At 42.3% G+C, this 23,989-nt stretch overlaps 3 protein-coding genes across 3 annotated transcripts; 2 read left to right on the top strand and 1 right to left on the bottom strand.

Annotated features, from left to right (window-relative positions):
- The first annotated feature begins 74 nt into the window (after positions 1-74).
- On the top strand, positions 75-2,040 carry LOC109397874 (zinc finger protein 773). Its single transcript, XM_029855115.2, has 2 exons — positions 75-1,728; positions 1,813-2,040. Exons 1-2 carry the CDS (start codon positions 593-595, stop codon positions 1,952-1,954), a joined length of 1,278 nt encoding a protein of 425 aa, XP_029710975.1. The 5' UTR covers positions 75-592; the 3' UTR covers positions 1,955-2,040.
- Positions 2,006-4,253, bottom strand: LOC115256469 (uncharacterized). Its single transcript, XM_029855114.2, has 2 exons — positions 2,638-4,253; positions 2,006-2,581 (listed from the first exon to the last, which is right to left on the bottom strand). The coding sequence occupies exons 1-2, from the start codon at positions 4,172-4,174 to the stop codon at positions 2,154-2,156; spliced, it is 1,965 nt and encodes a 654-aa protein (XP_029710974.1). The 5' UTR covers positions 4,175-4,253; the 3' UTR covers positions 2,006-2,153.
- A 17,389-nt stretch (positions 4,254-21,642) lies between these two features.
- Positions 21,643-22,953, top strand: LOC109397902 (mitotic checkpoint protein BUB3). The gene is made up of 2 exons (XM_019670240.3): positions 21,643-22,006; positions 22,081-22,953. The coding sequence occupies exons 1-2, from the start codon at positions 21,812-21,814 to the stop codon at positions 22,867-22,869; spliced, it is 984 nt and encodes a 327-aa protein (XP_019525785.1). The 5' UTR covers positions 21,643-21,811; the 3' UTR covers positions 22,870-22,953.
- The last annotated feature ends 1,036 nt before the right edge of the window (positions 22,954-23,989 follow it).

Raw genomic sequence — 23,989 nt, 5'->3', positions numbered from 1 at the left:
TTGATATTTTTTGCACTAAAAATTGCATTTATTTAATTACGCCTGAATTAATACCTGAGAATGCTAATTTCGCCCAATACTATGCGCCTTGAATCGATATTATTTTCAGAATCGCCTTTTACTATTCGCCTTGTTTATGATTTTGACAGAATTTCGCCATTTGCTTTCGCCGTGTTTACGTTTTGATTTCAGTTTCGCCTTCTACTATCGCCGTGTTTACGTGTTGATTTCAGTTTCGCCTTTCACTTTCGTAAACAAAACACCAAACAAAACAAAGGAGTAGAAGGCGTAATTCTTGTTTTTGTTCGTTTGGAATAGAATGGGATTACGCCTTTCACTCAATCAGTGATTTTCAATAGTTAGAAAAGTGATATCAAGGAAACTTTGTGAGCATTTAGAAGACAAATCTAGCTTCTTTTCACTCCTGCAATTACTCAAATTGTGTACATTTTGTTGGTTACGGCTATTTCGCTAATTATTACGGATTTGTTGTTCAAATAATACAAGAACTTACCTGCAAATCCATAAATCAGATCAAGGACTAACTTTAAGCATACTATCAAAGTTTATCAGGTACAGAAATCCCATCGAAATGGCCTTCCAAGTGTTCATCAAAACCGAGCAAGATCCACTTCCCATAGAAGCGAGAATAAAAATTGAAGACGAGGAGGATGCGACGTATTCATTGCCCGTAGAACCGGACATAAAAGTGGAGGAACCACCGGATGTGGTCGAGCCCGAGGCAGGGCCATCAGCTCTCACCACTGCCAAGAAGCCCCATCTCAAGCCAGTGAAAACCAAGATGTGCATTCGGAAGTCCGACATGCGCCAGTGTCGGCTGTGCCTGAGGGTCCTGGCGCGGGAGGACGTACGCGAGACAACCACCCCCGGGTCGGACTTCCGTCGGAAGATCATGGACGCCGTCGGGGTCAAGATTACCGCCGAGGACAAGCTCAGAACGGTTTGCATCAACTGCCTGCTGGTGGTGGACATGATCTATGACTTCCGGGCGGCGTGCAACAAGGCCAACACACTGCACGCGATCAAACTGCTGATGATGCATCCGGGCAGTTGGATGAGCGAGGAGAACAAGACCACGATAGAGGCCTGCCACCGGGCTTTGAAACGGAACCGAGCCGAGATGGATGGGTTGTTCAACTGCTCCTGGGTTGGCGGGAACGCTGGAAAGAAATTCCGAACGACACAGAAGGAAGTGGTGCTAGATAGCGGAGATGCTCCGAAGGTTGGGAAAGGCGAGCTCAGCGACAGCGATCCGGAAATGAGCGAGGAGTTCGGGAAGCAGGTGGATCAACAAATGCGTCACCAAGATTCGATCGACGCCAGTTCCGACGACGAAAAAACCAAGCCAGCTCCTCCACGGGTGAAAAAAGATTCCACCACTCGCTTCATGTGTGACATTTGTGGTTCCCTGGTGCTAAACAACAACGCAGAACATCACAAGAACATGCATTTGGGCGTGAGACCTTACAGCTGCGACTTGGAGGGCTGCGATGCTACGTTCCATTCGTTGAGGGCCAAACGCAAGCACTGCACCAGCAAAGGTCAGCACATTTCGACGGCGGAGCAGGAGAAGCAAATCAAGTGCGAACTGTGCCACCGAATGGTCAAATCCAAGAATATGCGATCGCACATGTGGGCACAGCACTCCAACAAGTCCATTCATCCGCTGAAGACGCAGTGCAAAATTTGCGAGAAGTATTACTACAAGTTGGTGTCGATTTAAAAGATTTTTGTAAGAAATTTGCCTAATGATTCTGCAACAACTGTCTTTCTTTCGTTGTTTTTACGCAGGATCTACATCAAGGACCACATGGCGACCCACACGGGAGAGCTGCCACACAAGTGCGAGTTTTGCGGCCGAGGATTTGCCGCCTACAACAACCTAGTGATTCACAGACGAAAGTACCACAGCGAACAGTTGGGATTAACGTGAGAAAAGACTTGGATTTCGAAGCATTAATAATATGAACGGCAACTCTTCATCGATGTTCAACAATAAACAGAACTCCAAAAATATAATTCAACTGGATTTGGATTGTCTTAAGATCTAGAAAGTCACAGCTTGCGTCATATAACTAGTTTACGGGAAGCGTTCCACGTCCCACTCTTTCGACTACCCCGCTTAAGGAATGTCACCTACCTCCACCATCCGTCGCCCCACCACCGTCGTCATCCGCCGCAAATCGGATCCGGTCGGCTTCCGCCATCAGTTCTCCGTAGCCAAAGGCCGGCACCCCATTGACCAGGGCCTTATTCCGCAGGTTGACGTCGTTCGACAGCAGCATCAGATCCGTTCCGGCCCGACCGGCGATGATCTGCCGTACCTGGAAGCAACAGTTGACAATGTGGTCGTCGGGGTTCTCCACCGGAACCAGGTGGACCGCCGCCTCAACCGTTGACTGACCCTTTACCCGCGGGTCGCGTCGCTTCAGGTGCTCGTTCAGGAAGCGGATCGACTGACTGGCGGCCTGCGACAGCGGTTTGCCCTTCTCCCGGTGCTTGATCCGATCCAGTTCCTGGAGCACGATGTACGGGATGACCAAAATCGGCTGGCCGAGGTCTGAAAGAGTATAGAAATTGAAAATAACTCCTCCGAAGGCATTGTGGAATACTCACGTGGAAACCCCTTCTCCAGCAGTCGCTCCACCCCTTTCAGGTGCGACAGGAACACGTTGGTGTCCATCACCAGGAACACGAACCGCCGGAAATGGATCTCGTCAAACAGATGCGTGCCATATTCCGGTATCGCGGTGTCCAGCACCACCGAGGTGAACCCATTGGGAAGCAGCTGCCGGACGGCAACCACTTCCCGCAGGGCCTCCTCCTCCGGAATGTCCTCCCAGTCCATGGCTTCTTCCTGGTCATCATGGTCGTCGGCTGCCGCGCTCAGGTCGGTCATTTCGGCGTCCTCGTTGAGCAGGGTGGTTTGCTGAGCTACCTCCTGGGCAAGTTTCTCGCGAATTCCGGAAAGACGGTCATTGGCAGGGGATTTCACGGATCGCGGGGTGTCTTGCTCTTGCCGGATGAGGGCCTGGAGTTTCGGAGTGGATGTGCTGGTGGGAGTTACTAGCGGCGATATTTGAGGGGACGGACAGGTTTGTGTCCGCTGTAAGCTCTGGAGTAGCCTGATCGGTTGCGGAACGGTTACAATCTCTTGTGCTCCCTTTGGATCTCTTTGAATCGGCGTTTGTGGCAATAAAGTCGGCGATGATCTTCGCTCAATTACTTGAAGAAACTGTTGAGCGTACGAAGTTTTCGGTGTTGAATCGAGAACGGCTTCCTTTGAAACCGATTCAGGTTGAGGTAGATCAGTCTTAGGAGATGGCAAGCTACTTGGCTGCGATTCATTCAATTTTTGAATATCCATAAAAATTGAAGAACTAACAGGTGCCTGCTTGGCTTTCTTGGGTATCTTGAAGGACTTCAGTTCGGAACTAGTCTTCGGAGGCGTCCCTACATCCTTAACCAGCTTCAGAAGCTCACTAGCTTCCGGAGGCTTTGAGACTTCCTGCTTCACATCCTTATTCAGTCTCTTAGTCGCAACACTCACAGATATCTTCTTTGCAATCGCCTTACTCTTACAACTAATTTCCACCGGCTTCGACTCCTTACTAGGCGACTCATCCGACCCGACACGCTTCCGCTTCAACTTCGAAGGTGAACTTCCTTCTCCCGCTTTCGCCGAAGCTTTCCCAGCCGCTTTCTTCCGTGGACTTTCCGGAGTTTTCGCCTCTCCCTTAGCCTTCGCCCTCTTCTCACTCTCAGCCTTCGTCTCCAGCTCCAACTGCTTCTGCAACTTATCCAGCCTCTCCTTGGCCAAATTCTTCTTCACCTTGAATTGAGTATCATTCTTCAGCTGCACAACCTTTTCCTGCTTTCCCTTCGCCTGCACCTTCCCAACCACGTTCCGAATGATGTCCTTTTCCTTCTCCAGTGCCTTGCTCCGACCCGGGTGTTCCCACAAGCTTTCCTTGGTCGCCACGTTGAAGTAGTAGAACCGATCCGGATGCTTCTTCGATCGGACCTTGGTCCAGTGCTTCGGAAGCACATCGTCGTATTCTTTGTCGTCACCGTCGCCATCGCCGCCGTTGTCGGCGTTAACGACGTTCGGCGTCTGCTCCTGCTTGGCAGAACCCGCGACTTCGGAGGACATTCCTTGGTCATGAAAATTCACGGGAATTCTGCGGAGGATTTTGTCGAGCGCGCGCGCGTGATATCACCGATGTTTTGGTTTTCTCTTTGTCTCCTTTTGTTGTCCAAACATTTGCACGAATAAACGAAAGAAAGCAGAAATGGGTTAAAACGATCGATAATGTAGAGCACGATATATAATAAATTAAAGTGCGCAGCCAGCTTCAACGGAGTTGTAGCGCCAATTCATCACGAAGTAGTCGCTAGTGGAACTACGTCAGATGGACACCAAATATTTCGACACTGATTTTTCATTTGGGCCTAATCGACTTGATCGATTTCTCTTGGTCGATTCTCTTTTTCGTTAATAAATCTAGATTGAGTTTAAATAAGGGCGAAGGTAACATGGAAGAGTTCTCTTCATCGACTCTCTCTTCTGCAAATTAAAGTGACAAGATGCAAATTCAATCGAACTTTTTTACACTTAAACACTAGATTGCATCGCAACCTAGCGATTTGTGACCAAAAAGTTCAACCATACTTGCATCTAGTCACTTTAATGGATCATTGAAGCCGACTTTTCCGCTACTCACCGCATCAAAACAAAAGCGCCACCGTATACGGACGATAACACAGTGACAGCAGTCGAGTTACGTCAAACACACAAGGCTACGGTGGCGCTATCTGTTCATTTCATAGCGGCCGTTTTAGTTATTTTAGTGATCCATTTGAAGAAGAGAGAGTCGATGAAGAGAAATCGATCATGTTACTTTTGCCCTTATTTCAACACAGTCTAGATTTAATCTAGACTTCCCAGTCTAGATTTAATCTAGACTGTGTTGAAATAAGGGCAAAAGTAACATGATCGATTTCTCTTCATCGACTCTCTCTTCTTAAAATTAAAGTGACTAGATGCAAATTTGATTAAACTTTTTAACGTTTAAACGAAAGATTAATAGAGTCAATAAACTATAGAGGACGAATTTCGCTGCTGTTCCCTTTGTTCTCGCTCGCAAACATGTCGAGTATCTATCTGTCGAACTGCATACTTTTTCACTTTGACACTTATAGCCCGGCCTATCTCCGCCAGCAAGAGATGTTTCGGCAGCGACATTCTTCCTCTATAGTTTATTACCTCTATGGATCATTAAAGCCGACTTTTCCGCTCCTCACCGCATCAAAACAAAAGCGCCACCGTATATGGACGGTAATGTTGAAAAATATGAGTTGGTTAGTGGATGCCCGGACCGTCCGACCTAAACTTCTTGTAATTATTACTGTGGAAATCTCCACCAGACGTAATCATTACAAGTGCCTTTCTAGGCTACCAAGGTGGACATCAACGATCCAAGAATGAAACAAGTATTGTGGAAATCTCCACCGGAAATACTTGTCCCAGGACCCTTTCGAGGACACGAGAGTTCTTTCAGAGAGAAAAACTCTCAGATACAAAAAGTGTTCTTTCCGAACGTTTATTTCACTTACCAAATGTAAGCTGGCATAACAGCGTGAGCGCCTGAATGGATTAATCGATCTGAAAGTTACATGAGCCATGCCCTGCCACTAAATGCATGGCGACCTAACTACTCTATCGATGCATAAGCCTGGTCGCACATCAGTGCATTTGTGTGCGTGAGCACTCCTAACACTCCCGCCACCTCTCTGACAGTTGGCTCTTTAACTCCTGTAAACAACCCGGGCCACGTGGTCACTGCCAGCATGGCACTGACAGCATTTTCCTACACTGAGAATAAAATACTTTTGAAATTAAGAAATGCTAATTTCAACACTTCCCCTCATTTCTTCAATTTCAAACATTTCTTGAAACTTGAGCTCCTAATAATTTCTTCTATTTACTCACTTGAAAATAAGTATGCCAGCATGAGTTTTTGCTCTCTTTACAATTCTTGAATATAAATATTCCTTACATTTATGTGTTTTGTTCTTCTGTGTTACCTACACCACAGAGAACAGACGTTTAAGCTCGAACAAAAATACGTCGAAATCGTGTGTAAAGGATTTAAGTGTACCTCAACGCCACCAACGGAGACTGCCCCACATATAAAATCGATTTGACCCCACGATGGCAGTGTTCATCGTTAAAATACACTAGCCCACAAAGCGACACGAGCGCCAAACGGCCAAAAACGGCGAGCACTGGAAACAAAAATGACAACACAACAATGTAAGTGATGGGACGCTAGCGCCACGCAACGGGAGCATAACCACATACTTTGATATGACCGTTACAAAGTTTTACACAAGGAAGAAAGCAAAGATAGACGTCTGTTCTCTGTGCCTACACTATATTCTTCCCTTGGCCACTGCACACACAGCAATCAGCACTTCTTCGGTTGGAGAAAGTTCGACCAGTAATTGCTTGTTTGTACTCCACGTTGCCAAGCCAGGTGTATTCACTACCTCCGGAAATCGAGTGCCTATCGTCCACATCGCCGCCATAGTCAGCATCGGCATATCCTGCCAACGGTTTGGTATCCTTGTCTCGATGGTATGCAACACCAAACGTTTTGGCTCCCTGATGATAACGAAGGCTGAGAACTGTCCAATGGGGTTCACGAGGATCATTCTGAAATTGACTTGAGATATTTAAAGTAAAACAAGTATCTGTTCTTATCTTTGAAGCCAGATATCCCTGTAAAGCTCTGTATGCTGTAAGCTTTGAACGGATTGCTTCGTAAAAATTCAAGGTCAAACCTCTGTAATCATCTTTCGACGATCCTCGGTTGTCATCTGTCGAAGAAGCTCGGTTGCCATCTATCGACGAACCGCCTTTTGGCGAACCTTTTCCACCTTCTGATGAACCATTATCATCTTCCGATGGACAACCTTGCCGTGAATCTTTACTACCTTCTGGTAAACCATCATCTATCGATGAACCTCTACTTCCTTCTGGTGAACAAAAATCATCTATCGATGAACCATCGACATCATCCGTCGGTGAACCTCCATCATCATCTATCGATGAACCATCGACATCATCCGTCGATGAACCTCCATCATCATCTATCGATGAACCTCTATTTCTTTCTGGCGAATTAAAATCTATCGATGAACCTCTGTCGTCTTCTGGTGAACCATAATCATCTAACGATGAACCTCCAATATCACCTATTGGTGAACCAACATCATCTATCGATGAACCATCGACATCATCCGTCGATGAACCTACATCACCTTCTGGTGAACCATAATCATCTATCGATGAACCATCGACATCATCTGTCGATGAATCTCCATCACCTTCTAGTGAACCACAATCATCTATCGATGAACTTTCATAATCATCTATCGATGAACTTCTATTCCCAACTGGCGAATCAAACCTTATCGATGAACCTCCATCACCTTCTGGTGAACCAAAATCATCTACCGATGAACCACTATAACCTTCAAAATCATCTATCGACGAACCATTATGATCATCTATCGATGAACAATTGACATCATCCGTCGATGAACCTACATCACCTTCTGGTAAACCAAAATCATCTATCGATGAACCTCTACCATCATCTATCGATGAACCATCGACATCATCTATCGATGAACAATTGACATCATCCGTCGATGAACCTACATCACCTTCTGGTAAACCAAAATCATCTATCGATGAACCTCTACCATCATCTATCGATGAACCATCGACATTGTAACGAACGCGAATCAATCAATTTGCATTTCAAACTCAAGTTGTCATTTTCCTTAAGTTATACAGCGCACCGCATGGCATATTGTTAGTTGCAATATGCGCATAGTTGATAATTCTCTGCTACCCAAGACAATTACGTCATAAACTAATCTTCTACGAAGGACCAAGAAAGAGACCCATAAATTGTAATGAAAATAGTGACGCACCGATAGTGGCGGCGATAACAAAGTAGAGATAATAAGAAAGGGACCCAAAAGATAATGAGTCAAATCAGGTAGAATGTATTGTACATTCATTCATATATATAAGGCTTAGCATTAGTAATAAAGTTAGTTCTAGACCACAGTTCTACAGTGTATGTTTTCTACATCCGAAAACCGTAAAGCTCCGGTGTCACATTTTGGTGAACTACCAGAGAGGAAAGTACTCGCGACGTTGTGTTGAAATTGTGCAGTGATACCGGCGCGCGGAGATCAACTAGAATAAGTGGAAAGGACTCCGACAATATAAAAAGTTGTCGTAATAAATAGCTACAGTGATTGATTTTGTAACGTGGTTTACTGTCGCCAGGAGTGCAGTCTGAGTGTTGTGCATTGTCACAAAATTTAACTGTTACAAATCTTGAGCCAATAGTGGCAAACATTCGAAAGTTGTGAATAGATATTCACGAATCGTGTCTAAAATACCTTGTGTGTTGAATATTAAAACCCAGAGTGGTAATTCAAGTGAAACTAGGACATTGGACATTTTTGAAAATAGTGAAACTGCAGTGTGTGAATTAACAAAAAGGTTTGGAAATACCTTTAGAAGCTGTCATCAGAAGTGAACGCGCAGATCCGGCAAAAGGAAACAGAGAAGCAAAGTAGCAGCAAACAACCAGGTGAGAGTAAAGTGAACATTTGCGATGGCAAAATCAAAAGCTATGTTCCAATTCGTGGAAAATAAGAACGGAAACTGCCGTTTATGCAAGGAAGCTGACACCAAGGATAATATGGTGTCTTGTGACGATTGTGATAGGTGGTTCCACCTTAGTTGTGTGCACCTTAAGCATACGCCGTCACAAGAAGAGCGATTCCTTTGCGCCAAATGCGAATATCTGGAAATCGAACGAGCGACATTATTGGACGTAAAAGTGAAGTTTGATTTAGCGAACCAGCTAAATGAATCGCTGAAAATTCAACAAGATGTGGCAAACAGACGTCAGTCTGAAGGTTCTTTAAATGCGACGAGGCAAGCATTAATCAAGCTTCCAAAATTTAGTGGAGAGGCTCGTGAATGGCCGAAATTCAAAAGCATTTTTAAGGACACATCTGCCGAAGGTAGATTTACCAATCTCGAAAATTTATCAAGATTGGAAGAAGCTCTGTATGGCCAAGCTGCCAAGAGCGTGTCAAATTTGATGATAGGGGCTGCTAATGTTCCTAGAATAATGCAACGGCTTGAAGAAATTTATGGGAGACCGGAGGCTATTTATCAGCAATTATTGAACGAGCTGATAAAAACATTGAATCAACCCAAACTCCATACTATCGATATTGCTAACGCATTGGACGATTTGGTTGTGACAATGGAAACATTGGCCAAGCCAGAATTCCTTCATGATTATCGGTTAATTACTGACATAGTATCAAAGCTACCATTTAGTATGCAGATAACATGGACAGAAGCGCTTCAAAGAAATGTCAGTCAGCCAACTCTCCATGATTTGAATAAGTGGCTGCAAACTCACGCAACGACATTACGGAGATTAGCACCACCTACAAGAAAGGAACAAAAGCCCAGAATCAATATTCATAACAATCCTTCAAAAATGCAGTGCAACATTTGTAAGCATGAGCATCAAACGTTCAAGTGCAACATATTGAAAAACCTCAATGTTGAGCAAAGGCAACAACGAATTCAACAATTGAAACTGTGTTTTTCTTGCCTGAACAAAGGACACGGTAGTAAGTTTTGCAGAAGCAAGCGAGAATGCAAAATAGACGGTTGCAAGGGAATGCACAATCGTTTATTGCATAAAGCAGCCATCGAGAAACCCAAGGAAAATCAAAATCTGGAGAAGGACAAAACTAACAATAATCATCATGGAAGTCGAAAATCAACGGTATATTATCAAATAGTACCAGTAACGTTGCAGAATGGAAACCTCTCTTTGGAAACATTCGCTTTCCTTGATCCCGGCTCGTCATTAAGCCTTTTGGATCAATCGGTAGCGGATAAACTTGGGCTCCATGGACGGTCAGAACCACTGGAATTAACCTGGACGCAGAACGTTTCAAAGGAATCACCTAGCCGAAGAGTACAGCTGTGGATACGCGGACATGGAGGAAAAACTTATTCAATGAAGGATGTCAGGACCATCGAGGACATTGAACTTCCAACGCAAACATTGGATATTAAACACATGAAGAAGGAGTTCACTTATTTAGCTGATGTTCCAGTTCAGGGATACGTCAACGCCAAGCCCACGATTTTAATTGGTATGGAGCACGCTCATTTGTTGTTGACGACCGACAGAAGGATAAGTGACGAGAACTCGCCGATGGCAGCGCGTACCAAACTAGGATGGTTGATTTTCGGTAAGGTATATAGAGGTGAGCCTTCATATTCTTTTTGCATTAGAGAGCATGAAAGTACAGATTTAAGAGCAATTTTTGAAAATTATTGTTCTACTGAAAACTTTGGAGTCAACGTCGTTAATAAATTACCAAAATCAGCAGAAGTAGAAAGAGCTGAATCAATTATTAAAAATACAATTAAATATGAAAACGGACATTACTCAATAGGATTATTGTGGAAAACTGAAAGCATGAGTTTCCCTCCAAGTTTTAATAATGCTTTCAAACGTTTGGAAATATTGGAGAAGACATTAGCTAGGAAACCAGAGCTAAGAAAATGGGCAATTGAGTCATTTGAAGGATTTGTTAAAAAGGGTTATGCCCGTAAGCTTAGCCCACGTGAGCTACTACAGGAACATCCAAACACCTATTATTTGCCTCATTTTATTGTGACAAATAAAAACAAAGTCCCACCTAAATCAAGAATTGTTTTTGATGCAGCTGCAGCAGTAGAAGGAGTATCTTTTAACTCAGCACTGCTTTCCGGTCCTGACACAGTAAAATCTTTGTTCGGTGTTTTGCTAAGATTCAGAGAGTTCAAAATCGCTGTTACAGGGGATATACAAGAAATGTTTCAGCAAATAAAAATTGTTATGGAAGATCAGCCTGCACAAAGATACCTTTGGAGACAATGTGAGGCCGATAGGGATCCGAGCGTATATGTGATGGAATCAATGATTTTTGGATCAACGTGTTCTCCTGCTTGTGCTCAAGCAGTGAAAAATTATAATGCACAGCTTTTTAAGGATGATTTTCCAAAGGCTTCTGAGGCTTCTGAAAATAACTTTTATGTTGATGATTATTTGGATAGCTTTGATGAAATTAAAGAAGCATCTGAAGTTGTTCAGGGTGTTATAAATATTCAACAGTATGCTGGATTTCATCTAAGAAATTTTATTACAAATTCGCAACAGCTTGCCAACGTTATTCCTTCAGAAAGACTTCATGTTTCAGAAATAAAATGGTTCGAGAATAAAGAAATACCAACTGATAAAGTATTGGGTATCTATTGGAATACAACAACTGATTTGATCGAATTTCAATTAAAACTTGATCGATTGGAATTCACAAGGTTGATTACAAAGAGAGAAACTCTCTCGTTTGTAATGAGTATTTACGATCCCTTAGGGTTAATTTCGAACTTCACAATTCATGGTAGAATTCTTTTACAAAAATGGCATAAAGAATCTTCTGATTGGGATAGCCAGTTACCAGATAGTTTATCAAATTTTTGGAACTCTTGGATAGATATGCTTAAACTTGTCACCCATTTTAAGATTCCAAGATGTATGACCTTGAAAAATGCATTGTTTTATGAGTTGCATATGTTCGGAGATGCTTCGGAAAATGCTTTTGCTGCCGTTGTGTATCTGAGAAGTGTTACTGCAAATGGCACTGATGTGAATATAGTGTCAGCAAAGGCAAGAGTTTCACCGAATAAAATGTTATCCATACCACGTTTAGAGTTGCAAGCAGCAATATTAGGGATAAGATTGTTGAATACCGTAAAGAAAGAATTAAGAATTTCGATTTCAAAATGCGTCATGTGGTCAGACAGTCAAACTGTCCTAGCCTGGATTAATAGTCAGCATAGGCGGTATAAGCAATTCGTAGCTCATCGAGTTGCTGAAATCTTAGAAACAACTTCAATGGATCAATGGAGATATATAAAATCATCATTAAACCCTGCTGATGAAGGTACAAAATTAAAAAGGGAGCATCATTATGGCTCAATGGACCATCGTTTTTAAGAAAATCAGAAAGTTATTGGCCAAACTGGACAGTAAGTATGGAAACTGATGAAGAGCTGAGAAACTATGTAAACATTCATCAAAGAATACATCCTTACTCTTTTATTCAGGACGATTATTTTTCGGACTGGTGGCGTTTGGTTAAGCGAACTCTAATAATAAAAAAGTTTACCGATTGGATTAAAAATAAAACAGATTTTGATCGTAGCACTAATTATGATGATGTAAAATGGGTTGAAAACGCGATATTCAAAAAAGCTCAATGGGATTGTTTCGCAGAGGAAGTAACATCAGTGTTGCATTTGAACGCGATCAATTTGCGTTCATGTTCAAATTCGGCACGCTGCGATCAAAACGATTTGAACATTGTTCAGTTCAAAATTTGAAACGCGAGCGAGCTCGAAATTGAACGCACCTTGAACAATGAGCAAGAACAACACTTATACTGCCAACATGCTAACATGGTACCCTGGTACCTGGTAAACTGAAATGGTCATATTTCTGCAATTTTTTCGCCAATTCTAGCAATCTTGGGCTCATTGGATTGGGAATCTGACCTTCTATAGTAGAGGGGGGAACCGGTCCGATCAACGTGGATTGCGGATAATCCGTATTTCGGTGCAAAATCTCAATGCCCGATGCCACAATGTCCTAGGTCGTATGGCGCATTTTCCGTGCAACAACGAGTGTATACAAATGCGTCACAAAGTCCTAGGAGAGAATGCATATAGGATATGATGACGCAGCCAAGCATTTGGACGTTATTTCGCATAAAAACGCGTCATCAGGACCGAGGCGTTGTCACCCCGGACGATTCGATCCGCTCCCTTCCCAACCCCACAATGCAATGTATGTAGGTACGTATTACTAATACGGTATTATGTGGTACAGTAAAGGGCCATGTTCCATGAAGTCTTATTTCTAGGGAACTCTGGACGACTGGACCGATTCATTAGCTTTACATATTGATAGAATAGTGCATTAGAACATTGAGCCGAATAAGGATCTGAACGGGCGTTCTTGAGCTGTGAAAAGCTCTGACACGTAAGTTCAATATTTACTGCGTTCACGTTCAAAAAATTGAACGCGTTCAGTTCATTTTTGGCTCGCGTTCAGTTCAAATGCAACACTGAGTAACATTACTGAAAGAAGGTAAAGAAATTGAAAAATCCAGCAACTTACGAAAATTGAGTCCAATGCTTGATAATCATGGAGTACTCAGAGCAAGAGGAAGATTGGAACACGCAAGAAGCATACCCGAATCAGCAAGAAAGCCAATTATATTACCATATGAACATAATATTTCTTTTTTTAATTGTAAAGACATATCATGAACGGTATTTGCATCAGAATGACAATGTCGTGATTGCAGCTATTCTTCAAAAGTTTTGGATTATTAAACAAAGGTCACTTTTGAAAAAGGTCAAGAAATATTGCCAAGAATGCATTATTGCTAACGCAAAACCAGTACCACCCATGATGGCACCCTTACCAGATTATCGGACCGAATCTTTCTTGTATCCATTTACGCATACTGGAGTGGATTACTTTGGTCCATTTGAAGTTGCAGTAAAACGATCAAGAGAAAAACGTTGGGGTGTGATTTTTACATGTATGTCTAGTAGAGCAGTTCACATCGAAATGGCTGAGAAATTAGATACAGATTCTTTTATTGTCTGTTTGCGTAATTTTCAAAACAGAAGAGGAAAAATTAAGCACCTTTACAGCGATAATGGCACCAACTTTGTTGGAGCTGACAATGAATTAAAAGAACTAATTGTGAATATTGATAAAAGAATGAGAAACGGTGATGCGGCAGCATTAGCCTTAAAATGGACATTCAATCCTCCCGCGGCATCCCATTTCGGCGGAGTATGGGAGAGGCTTATTAAAATCATAAAGTTATCGCTATATAAAATGCTGAAGCAGTATGGTAGTCGTTTACCACGACCAGCAATTTTAAGATCTGCTCTGATCCAAGTAGAATTTATTCTAAACTCTCGTCCATTAACACACATACCAGTAGAAGATATCGACGACGAAATAATGACACCATTTCATATTCTAATTGGTCGTGCTGGAGAATATGTACCACCTTATGATCCAACTGCAATTCACTTAGAAAAACATCATTGGAAAAAGGTTCAAAACTATGGGAAATATTTTTGGGATCGGTGGACGAAAGAGTACCTTCCATTATTGTTGAAACGAAATAAATGGACTAATCAAATTGAACCTATTAAAGTTGACGATATTGTTGTAATAACTGATGATAAGGCACCTCCTGGAACATGGCTGAAAGGTCGAGTAATCAGTGTTAGAATGGCTAAAGATGGACAAGTAAGATCTGCTGAAATTAAAACATCTAAAGGTATTTATGAAAGACCAGCCGTCAAAGTGGCAGTTTTAGATGTTCGGAAAATTCAAAAGCCAAAGCCATCTTTAGAAACAAATGATGATTTATTTCAACAAACTCAAAACTTTCAAGGAAGTCATGACACAATTCCACTTTCAGAACCGAAGAAACTAGATTCACCAGATTTAATCCCGAATCAAGATGATCATGAAGAAATGTGCAATCTACGTTCGAATAAAACCATAAGAACAAAAAATCCTAGTAACTTCATATCGTTTATGTTGCTTGTATACATGTTTACATTAATCTTTGGTTTCGAAACTAGAGGATTGATAGCATTTGATTGTGCCAACCCAGAGGTAAACATGACAAGTTACTCGCTTCTTGATGTAGCTTCTTGTATTCCTCAGAAAAGTAATTTGAGTTCAACAGAAATAACAATACAGGTTTTACAAAGGAATGTAAAAAGTTTAACTAAAGTTCTTCAATGTAAGGTAATAATTCGAAGGTCCATAAGACATTGTGGAGCATTTTCGCATACTTCAGATTATCAGTATGGATATTCTTACATCGTCAAAGAGTTCAATTCAGAAGAATGTACAAAGGTACACGCTTTAGGAATTGTATCGCTGACTCATGACAGACAAATTAATGAGCTGAAGTTAAATTCCACTACAAGGGGTGAAACGCTTATTGTAGGTAGCGTGACTGGAAATTCATGCAACGGAGGCACATATAGTACACCATTCTATACATGGACTGGGGCACTAGTTTATTATGAGTACGAGATTGCTCTATACGACTATATTGCAAATATTGACCTTGAAAATGATCAGATATATTTGAAAAATGGTTTAATGTGTTCGTATTCAATTGGAACATGTCTAGATTCCGAAGAAGGTTATTTGACCTGGAATGTAGACTTGAATCAGTCCTGTGAAACAACTGAATTTGAAGTAATTTATGAAGGACTTGTCAATAAAACTACAAGTTTAGAGGGTAATATAAAGCAAACTCATTCAGTGGTTTACAGCACTATTTCAGAAAAGCAAGTATTTTCGATCAAAACACGAGAAGATACTCGCATTTGTGGTTACAACGGATTTACTACTGATCATCCTAGAATTTTAATAATTGAAACAGAGAGTATTAGATCTCCATTTACACGAAAAGCAAACAGTGGAAAAAATTTGGATTTGTTTACTTATTTTAATTCCAAAATTACTCTTGTAGAAAGTTATATTGGTCAATCTTTAAATGATATTTACAATATGGTTATGGCTGAAATGTGTAAGTTAGATAAAGTTCTTTTAGAAACTAAGCTTACACTGGCTAGGCTTAACCCGAATGAATTCGTCAGCAGCATAATGAAGAGAAATGGTTACACAGCAGTAGTCGCTGGCGAAGTTTTGCACGTTTTGGAGTGTAAACCTGTTTACATTACACCAAGATTTACTGAGCAATGTTATCAAGAAATTCCCGTTTTTTACAATAATGTGTCAATGTTTTTAGCTCCAGTTACACGCGTTTTACAAACATTAGGAACAGAAATAGAGTGTACTCCTCTACTTCCTGCCAAATTCAAATTTGGGAGCAGATGGTACACCACAGATGGAAGATTACGAGAAACCACTGCGCCAAGTAAACTATCAACTGATATTGTTACCAGCTGGTCATACACGCCATTGCCAAACTTAATGGAGAGTGGGGTTTATGATTCCAACAGTTTGGTCAAAATGAGGAACATGATATATGAACAAGGCGAAAGACGTGTAGCATCTTCTGTAGTTTATAAAATTTTAGCTGGACAAAATCCTAATACTCAAGGCTTTAGATTTGATGCTTTATTATCTGAGAAAATAATTGATGGTGCAATACATAAGTACTGGAACAAAGTGTTGTCTTGGAGCACATGGTTGGGAAACACTACGTCAACATTCATCGGTATTTACCTATTCGCTCGAGGTTTAAAATTTATTGTTGATACAATCATACATAGTCAGATATTATATGACATCTATGGTTTCAGTTGGAAACTAATAGCATCATTCTGGGACTCATTAACTAATTTTTTGTCGCATAAAAACATTAGAAGGGAGACGGTAAACAAAATGGAAAATAATAGATGTTCAGAAGAGAATCAACAACCAAACAATGAAACAGAAGAAACAGAAATGAACCTGTATAGAGGAAATGTGTATCCAAAATTCAACACAAATGTCTAGTCCTAAGTAAAAAGACAATATTAATATCATTTCATATAATAAGTAATAAATCGCTTATCGACAATTATTATTGTAAATCTAGTAGATTTACGGGGTCCGGAATGTAACGAACGCGAATCAATCAATTTGCATTTCAAACTCAAGTTGTCATTTTCCTTAAGTTATACAGCGCACCGCATGGCATATTGTTAGTTGCAATATGCGCATAGTTGATAATTCTCTGCTACCCAAGACAATTACGTCATAAACTAATCTTCTACGAAGGACCAAGAAAGAGACCCATAAATTGTAATGAAAATAGTGACGCACCGATAGTGGCGGCGATAACAAAGTAGAGATAATAAGAAAGGGACCCAAAAGATAATGAGTCAAATCAGGTAGAATGTATTGTACATTCATTCATATATATAAGGCTTAGCATTAGTAATAAAGTTAGTTCTAGACCACAGTTCTACAGTGTATGTTTTCTACATCCGAAAACCGTAAAGCTCCGGTGTCACAGACATCATCCGTCGATGAACCTCTATCACCTTCTGGTGAACCATCATCTATCGATGAACTTCTATCCCCATAAACATCTAACGATGAACCTTCAATATCACCTATTGGTGAACCAACATCATCTATCGATGAACCATCGATATCATCCGACGATGAGCCTCCATCATCATCTATCGATGAACCTCCATCACCTTCATGTGAACCAAAATCATCTAACGATGAACCTTCACCATCTTCTGATGAACAGCTGTGACGTATTGCTTCCTCTGTTATTTCACCTTCCGATGAATTCAAATCTCTCGAAGCCTCACTTTCCTGAAAAATATCTTCCCCTGATTCCATGGTGAAGTTGGATGGAGTACACACTGACATGGCGACCGGTAGTTCCGAAAAGGGCTCACCGCAGATTCGCTGTTTCTTAACCTGCTTCTCATCATGCTGAATTTGATTACCATCCTTCAACTGATTAAGCCAGGGATGACCGGCTCGTTGTCGTTTCGCTCCGACACGATTCTGCGTGTCTGTGTCCATAAGACTGAATGGCACACGCATCATGCAATCATAACTTTCGTTGGTAGTGAAGGCTACGTCACACTGCTGGCGAGACTTTGAAATGTTTGTCGTCACATGGGCTGGCTCCTGTGTTTCATGCCGATATACATCGCAAAAGCGGCGTATGTGACCAAGTTTGCCACACTCGTGGCACCTAAGCATTTCGCGATGTTGCTGCTGCTTTGGTTTCGCTTCCTTCCTCCAGTTATTCGTCATTTCATAAGCCACTGGTTGCTGATCAACTGATTCGGATACACTGAAGTCAGCATCAATAAATATGCGCTGAACCTGAAGCAAAGTCATATTCATTAGGTCGTCTTTTCTCATAACTGCAAGAGCTCCCAAAATATGACTGAACTTTTCAGGAATAGCAGCCAAAAGGGTATTGATTTGTTCTTGACGAGAAACTTGTTCTCCCATCAGATTAAGCTGCCGAACCAAGTCTTCATGTGTAGAAAATAATTCTTTTAGAGTCGTAAATTTCCTGTTTTTAAGTAAGTAAAGCTGTGATCGCAGCCCAAGCATTGCATTCACACCTTTGGGCAAATATACTTCATCAAGTGTATCAATCACATCTTTGGCATATTCACAGTTCAAAACATGCCCCATGGGTTCATCATCCAAGCACAACATCAAGTCATTGACAACTCGTAAATCATCTTTAAGTCTCTTAATCATTTTTGCCTTTCGCTGATTCTCTACTTGAGAAGAAGCATTGATAACAGGCGAAGCATATTCCTCCTCCAACGGAGTTCTCTCAAAAACATACAATAAGTCATCTAGTCTAAAGTAGTTTTCCATGCGCTTTTTCCAAAAAGGATAACGTTTGTCATCTCCGTTGAACGTTGGGAGAATCACACTTCTCAGTCTGTTGTCCATTATGTAAATCTAGTCAACGACATTCCTTACAGTAGGTCAAAATACTTACGGATATCTCCGCCCAACGTAATAAACTCCTAAACATTCAGCTATCTCAATAAACCAGGCAATAAACCATCTTGCACTATACAGTGCTCATGCGGAATTCTCCACCAGATACCAAATATCAAAATATTTCTCACGCGGATAACTCCACCAGAATAAATCAGTCAAACATTTTCATGCGGATATCTCCACCAGAGTTAATCGGTTAAAAATGTTCACACAGATATCTCCACCCGGGTAAATTGGTTAAAATGCTCACGTGGATATCTCCACCAGAATAAATCGGCCAAAAATCTAGATTGAGTTTAAATAAGGGCGAAAGTAACATGAGAGAGTTCTCTTCATCGACTCTCTCTTCTTCATATTAAAGTGACAAGATGCAAAAATGGTTGAACTTTTTGGTCATAAATCGCTAGGTTGCGATGCAATCTAGTGTCTAAGTGTAAAAAAGTTCGATTTAATTTGCATCTTGTCACTTTAATTTGCAGAAGAGAGAGTCGATGAAGAGAACTCTCTCATGTTACTTTCGCCCTTATTTAAACTCAATCTAGAAATTATCATGTGGATATCTCCACCACAGTAAATTATTCAAAAGTTTCCATGCGGATAACTCCACCAGATTAAATCATTCAAAAATGTTCATGCGGATAACTCCACCACAGTTAATTATTCAAAAATTTACATGCGTATAACTCCACCAGATTCAATCTTTCAAAAACTGTTTTCCAGGCTCGCGTTGCCTGGGCCCATAACCTGTTGAAAAATATGAGTTGGTTAGTGGATGCCCGGACCGTCCGACCTAAACTTCTTGTAATTATTACTGTGGAAATCTCCACCAGACGTAATCATTACAAGTGCCTTTCTAGGCTACCAAGGTGGACATCAACGATCCAAGAATGAAACAAGTATTGTGGAAATCTCCACCGGAAATACTTGTCCCAGGACCCTTTCGAGGACACGAGAGTTCTTTCAGAGAGAAAAACTCTCAGATACAAAAAGTGTTCTTTCCGAACGTTTATTTCACTTACCAAATGTAAGCTGGCATAACAGCGTGAGCGCCTGAATGGATTAATCGATCTGAAAGTTACATGAGCCATGCCCTGCCACTAAATGCATGGCGACCTAACTACTCTATCGATGCATAAGCCTGGTCGCACATCAGTGCATTTGTGTGCGTGAGCACTCCTAACACTCCCGCCACCTCTCTGACAGTTGGCTCTTTAACTCCTGTAAACAACCCGGGCCACGTGGTCACTGCCAGCATGGCACTGACAGCATTTTCCTACACTGAGAATAAAATACTTTTGAAATTAAGAAATGCTAATTTCAACAGGTAATACAGTAGACGTTCGATATGTACAACACTGAAAATAATCGACACGCCTCATCCATGTTCTTTTACACGTTAATATATCGTTAAAATCAGCAAGCTATATTAACGTGTAATTCTTTTGAATCAGATGTTGAATAGTTTAGGTTCTAAACCACTGTCTTTTACACATGATTTGATTGTGTTTGACAGTGTGTTTATGTATCGATAATGGAAATGGTTCGCCTATCACTTACTGTACATAATCAAACTCGCCCGCGGCAAGTATGTCTTAACATGCTTCATTTTTTAGTGAACAGGCACCCCCAGCTGGATGCCTGGTAGTGATATTCAAAGAAAATTGACAATGATAGTGCAAACTAACGTGTTTTACACATGATTTCGAAAAGTAGATTTATGACTGGTTTGACACGTTAAATTCAGATGTTTTCCATGTGGTGAAAATTCATGTTTGAAACATGTGGCACGAACGTGTAGAATATTTTCAGTGAACATGTTTACGTTTCACTTACCGAATGAAATGGGCCTTTTCATTTGACGTCTTAAATCAGCTGATTGTTCGGGCGTTTGACAGTTCTTCTATGAAGATGACACGTTCTTGTTAGCAGCTGTTGTTCAAGCTTTGTAAACAAATGCATGCACGGATCTGTCACATGAAAAGGCCTATTCGCTAACTGGAACGACTGACAGCCGTCAAACAGTTATCAAATGCTGTTGGACGCAGCCAGAATACACTCAAAAACATCACAATTGATTGATGCACCAAGCGGTAAGAAGAAGAATTTTGACATCCAAGCGGTGTGCCGTTTACATCCATCGACCAATCAGCGACAAGGATCTAATCGACGGCACACCGCTTGGATGTCAAAACTTCTTCTTCTTTTCGCTTGGTGCATCAATCAATGCAGGAGTAGTGCATCCGAAAAACATCGCAACTCTGTTGACGTTTTGTTTTTCACAGATAGCGGTGCGATAACTGCAAAATTGTTGCACTTGGCGGACTTGCAGTTAAAAAGCATTGCAGTTAAACCGTTTGCACCGCGCGAACGTCTACTGTATTAATTTTACCACAGACATACAGACGTAATTCTTAGGGAAAATTCATCAAAAGCTTTTGCCCGCTGTCATTTTTATGAGCACACTGCCACCTGTTGGTAGAACCGCGCGTCACACTGTCGGCCATGATGGATTTCGATATGACGTTTTACTGACACGCACACTACTACACAAGTTGCCTGTAATTTTCGTTTGCATCATTCAGCAACGTGTACACTGGCAAACGTCAAAGCGATCGAACGCTAGCGCCTCTGGTGGAACGATCGCTCAAATTAAATGAAATTTGAATTGATCGTTAAATGCATGTGCCAAGCCGTTTTGAAGAGTGTTACGTCTGTTTGTCTGTGATTTTACTGTAGAATCGGTATCCACAACAAAATTCATTTCAGTGTAGTCTTCAAAAAAAAAGCACGCAGCTGTTTCATTTTATCCCCCGAAGCGCCACTTTGCTACGAAGCGTCCACTAGCCGACCTACGTCTGACAATTCCCATCGCATTTCAAAAATCCTGAAACAAGAAAAAGAAGCGAAGAAACCGCAACAGAAAACACGTAAAACACCCGCCGCGGCGTCCATCGTAGTAACATCGTTGTTATTCTCGCGCAGTTTTACGGTGGAAAATCCGCACAACCAGGTAGGAAATCCCGCGAAAAACGTCCCCCCGAATCCGGCCAACAATGGAACGCAAACCGGAAACGCAGATCCAGAACGCTCCGAGCGACATCATCTCGTCGGTAAAGTTCTCCCCCAACACCAATCAGTTCCTGCTGGTGTCCAGCTGGGACTCCAGTGTCCGGTTGTACGACGTCGTGAACAACACCCTGCGCCAGAAGTACTACCACGACGCGCCGGTGCTGGATTGCGCTTTTCATGTAAGTTGCTGCTTCAAATTGAAGAAAAATCCTAGATGCGCTTCTTATTCACGGTGTCTTCTTATTTCCAACAGGATTCAGTCCGCACGGTAAGCGCCGGACTGGACAACCTAGTCAAACTGTACGATCTGAACACACACGCCGAGAGCATCCTCGGAAGCCACGACGCCGGAGTGAAATGCGTTGAGTACTCGTCCAAAGCGAACGGGATACTGACCGGAAGTTGGGACAAGACGGTTCGGCTGTGGGACATCCGAGACAAGGACTGCGTCGGGAAGTACGAGCAGAGCAACGGGAAGGTGTACTCGATGAGCTGCATCGACGAGAAGCTGGTGGTGGCCACCTCCGAGCGGAAGGTTTTGGTGTGGGATCTACGCAACATGGGTCAGTATCTGACCCGGAGGGAGTCCTCGCTCAAGTTCCAGACCCGTGCCATCCGGTGCTTCCCGAACAAGGAGGGCTATGTGATGAGTTCCATCGAGGGTCGGGTTGCCGTGGAGTACTTCGACATGGACCCGGAAGTGCAGAAGAAGAAATTCGCATTCAAGTGCCACCGCTCGAAGGAGAACAACATGGAGCTGATCTACCCGGTCAATGCCGTTAGTTTCCACAATGTGTTCAACACGTTTGCCACCGGCGGTTCCGATGGGTACGTGAACATCTGGGACGGATTCAACAAGAAGCGACTGTGTCAGTTCCACCTGTATGATAGCTCGATCTCGTCGCTTGCGTTCAGCTACGACGGAAGCACTCTGGCCATTGCGTGTTCGTACCTGGACGAGGCGGAAGTGCCACCGGAACCGGTTCCACAGCCTACGTTGTACGTGCGCTACGTGAGCGAGGCCGAAACGAAGCCGAAATAAGGCGGACTCGGATTTAGAGGTTTTTAAGGTAGGTTTATGTTGCTCCGTGTATTTTGTGAATAAATTAATGTTCTCTGAAGGCAAGTCGAGGAAAAAGGTGCGTGGTTATTGAGTTGTAGTTGTGAAAGTCGTGGTCTTACTTACCGGTCAAATTAAGGCCAGAGTGCGCTCTTGCGTCTGGGGATACCGGAGTACTTGTACAAGATTCTCGGAAGCTACTTCCAGAATCGCGTACTAGTATACGACACGGAGGTGGGTCGTAAGTGCTTTCACATAACCTCAGGAGTCCCGCAAGGTTCCATCCTGGGTCCGGTGTTATGGAATGTCATGTACGACGAGGTGTTGAGGTTAGAGTACCCAGTGGGAGTGGTGATTGTCGGATTTGCCGACGATATTACGCTCGAAGTCTACGGTGAAACGATCGAGGAGGTGAAGTTGACTACCGACCACTCGATCAAGGTTGTGGAGGCGTGGATGCGGTCCAGAAAACTGGAGCTGGCTCACCACAAGACAGAGGTGACGGTTGTTAACAACATGCAGTCGGCGCAGCAGACGGAGATCAGTTTTGGAGAATGCACTATCCTGTCGAAGCGCTCTGTCAAGCACTTGGGCGTGATGATCGACGATAAGCTTACCTTCGGTAGCCACGTCGATTATGCCTGTAAAAGAGCCTCCACAGCTATTGCGGCACTGTCCCGGATGATGTCCAATAGCTCAGCGGTGTACGCCAGTAAGCGCAAGCTTCTGGCTAGTGTTGCTACGTCCATACTTAGGTATGGCGGCCCGGCGTGGGGTACCGCGCTAAGTACTGAATGCTACCGACGGAAGCTGGAAAGTACTTACAATAGAAATACACTAGAACTCCAATGGCGCTGTTGTCACTTTTCCTATTTCAAGCATAATTTTTCAAATCGACGTATCTAACTTTTTCACTGATCTGAGTAAATTCATGGTCAATGTTGACGACCATTTCACTAAAATAGTTTTTTATAAAAAGACTTTTCATAAGTTTTTTCGTGCTTAACATCACCAGGGATATTGCACACACTAGGTAAGGAACAAAACCTACTCATTCCATATTATTTTCACAATGAATTTTGACAAAAATACACATACACCG

The sequence above is a fragment of the Aedes albopictus genome, chromosome 1 (genome assembly GCF_035046485.1).
Source record: "Aedes albopictus strain Foshan chromosome 1, AalbF5, whole genome shotgun sequence".
In the NCBI taxonomy this organism is placed as follows: domain Eukaryota; kingdom Metazoa; phylum Arthropoda; class Insecta; order Diptera; family Culicidae; genus Aedes; species Aedes albopictus.
The sequence above is the reverse complement of the archived record's forward strand: the minus strand, read 5'-3'. Positions and strand labels throughout refer to the sequence as shown.

Coding starts and splice junctions, on each gene's coding strand:
- LOC109397874 (XM_029855115.2), top strand. CDS start 593: ATGGCCTTCCAAGTGTTCATCAAAACCGAGCAAGATCCACTTCCCATA. Junction 1,729..1,812: donor TGCGAGAAGTATTACTACAA/GTTGGTGTCGAT, acceptor GTTTTTACGCAG/GATCTACATCAAGGACCACA.
- LOC115256469 (XM_029855114.2), bottom strand. CDS start 4,174: ATGTCCTCCGAAGTCGCGGGTTCTGCCAAGCAGGAGCAGACGCCGAAC. Junction 2,582..2,637: donor GCTGGAGAAGGGGTTTCCAC/GTGAGTATTCCA, acceptor ATACTCTTTCAG/ACCTCGGCCAGCCGATTTTG.
- LOC109397902 (XM_019670240.3), top strand. CDS start 21,812: ATGGAACGCAAACCGGAAACGCAGATCCAGAACGCTCCGAGCGACATC. Junction 22,007..22,080: donor TGCTGGATTGCGCTTTTCAT/GTAAGTTGCTGC, acceptor TATTTCCAACAG/GATTCAGTCCGCACGGTAAG.